The sequence below is a fragment of the Mus caroli genome, chromosome 14 (assembly GCF_900094665.2).
Source record: "Mus caroli chromosome 14, CAROLI_EIJ_v1.1, whole genome shotgun sequence".
Taxonomy (NCBI): Eukaryota; Metazoa; Chordata; class Mammalia; order Rodentia; family Muridae; genus Mus; species Mus caroli.
In genome coordinates, this window is record NC_034583.1 from 51,951,578 (window position 1) to 51,952,627 (window position 1,050).

Sequence of the window (1,050 nt, forward strand, 5' to 3'; positions counted from 1 at the left end):
GTGGAGGCTAGTCTCTGTGATTCAGTGGGTAGTGGAGTGGAGGCTAGTCTCTGTGATTCAGTGGGATCCAGGGCTTGCTTGGGAGCTTCAGAACACCAGGCATTAGAGATGCAGATCAGCCTATGTCACTCTCTGGTCCTGAGGGATGAAGGATGTCCCCAGCTGCTTGTCACCCCACACCTAGAATAAATAGTAAGATTGATATCTTAGGGTCTTGGCTGATTTGAGTGAGATAAATCCTGGAGTAAAGCATGGCCTTGTGAACTCTGTTGGCACTAGAGTCTGGCCATTTCACCTTGCTTAAGCCAGGTGAAGGAGGGACTCGGTGGCCTGCTCCCAGCCTTGGGACTAGTGCATGACAAGCAGAACCCCATCACGGCTTGTTCAGTGGCAGTCACCCCTGGTCCATGGCATCTCCCTTCCCCAACCGTCAGATCATGGAGTTCCCTGATATCTCATGGAATCTGGTGAGCCTTCCGTTCCACTCTTAGAATGAGTTGTGGGAAGGCAACAAAATGAGAGGTACGTCTAGCACCTCCCACAGTCATACCACTTCCAACTCCTCATCCTGAGACACAATTACAGCGTGGCCCTCAATGTCTTAGTTTGCCTTGCCTCATGCTCCTGGTGCTCAGAACGTCACCAACCATTTCAGATCCTGCTCATCCTACACGACTGAACACCCAGGATACTCGATAGTAGTCGCCACCGTCACCCGCACTGGTGCTAAAAGAGGTGGTCTGGGGCACCCCAAGACTCCCCGTATCAATCACTCCTGGAGACTCAACTAAAAAATTGGAATCTCAACTTCTGTCTGCTTTCTTCCCTTCCCCCTAGGAGAACCAGGACATCCTGGTGGTCCAGGGAAGGATGGAATTCGTGGAGAGAAAGGAGAACCAGGTTAGTGGCTTTGCACAATGTTTTAGTATGAGGCTGAGCTGATGGCAGCTGTTCAGTGCTGCTGTGGACTGACCTGTCTGGTGCTCCCAGAGTGACTCACTGTAGTCAGGGCTCGCTAAAGGAACAGAACTGATAGAATGAATGTATATA

The 1,050-nt window shown here is 51.0% G+C and overlaps 1 protein-coding gene across 1 annotated transcript in view; it reads left to right on the forward strand.

Annotated features, from left to right (window-relative positions):
* LOC110309419 (complement C1q and tumor necrosis factor-related protein 9) overlaps positions 1 to 1,050 on the forward strand; it is a 13,890-nt gene that overhangs the window by 8,594 nt on the left and 4,246 nt on the right. Inside the window, exon 3 of the mRNA XM_021182058.2 lies at positions 838 to 900. Coding sequence (XP_021037717.1) covers positions 838 to 900 — 63 coding nt within the window. The remainder of the gene's footprint in view (positions 1 to 837; positions 901 to 1,050) is intronic.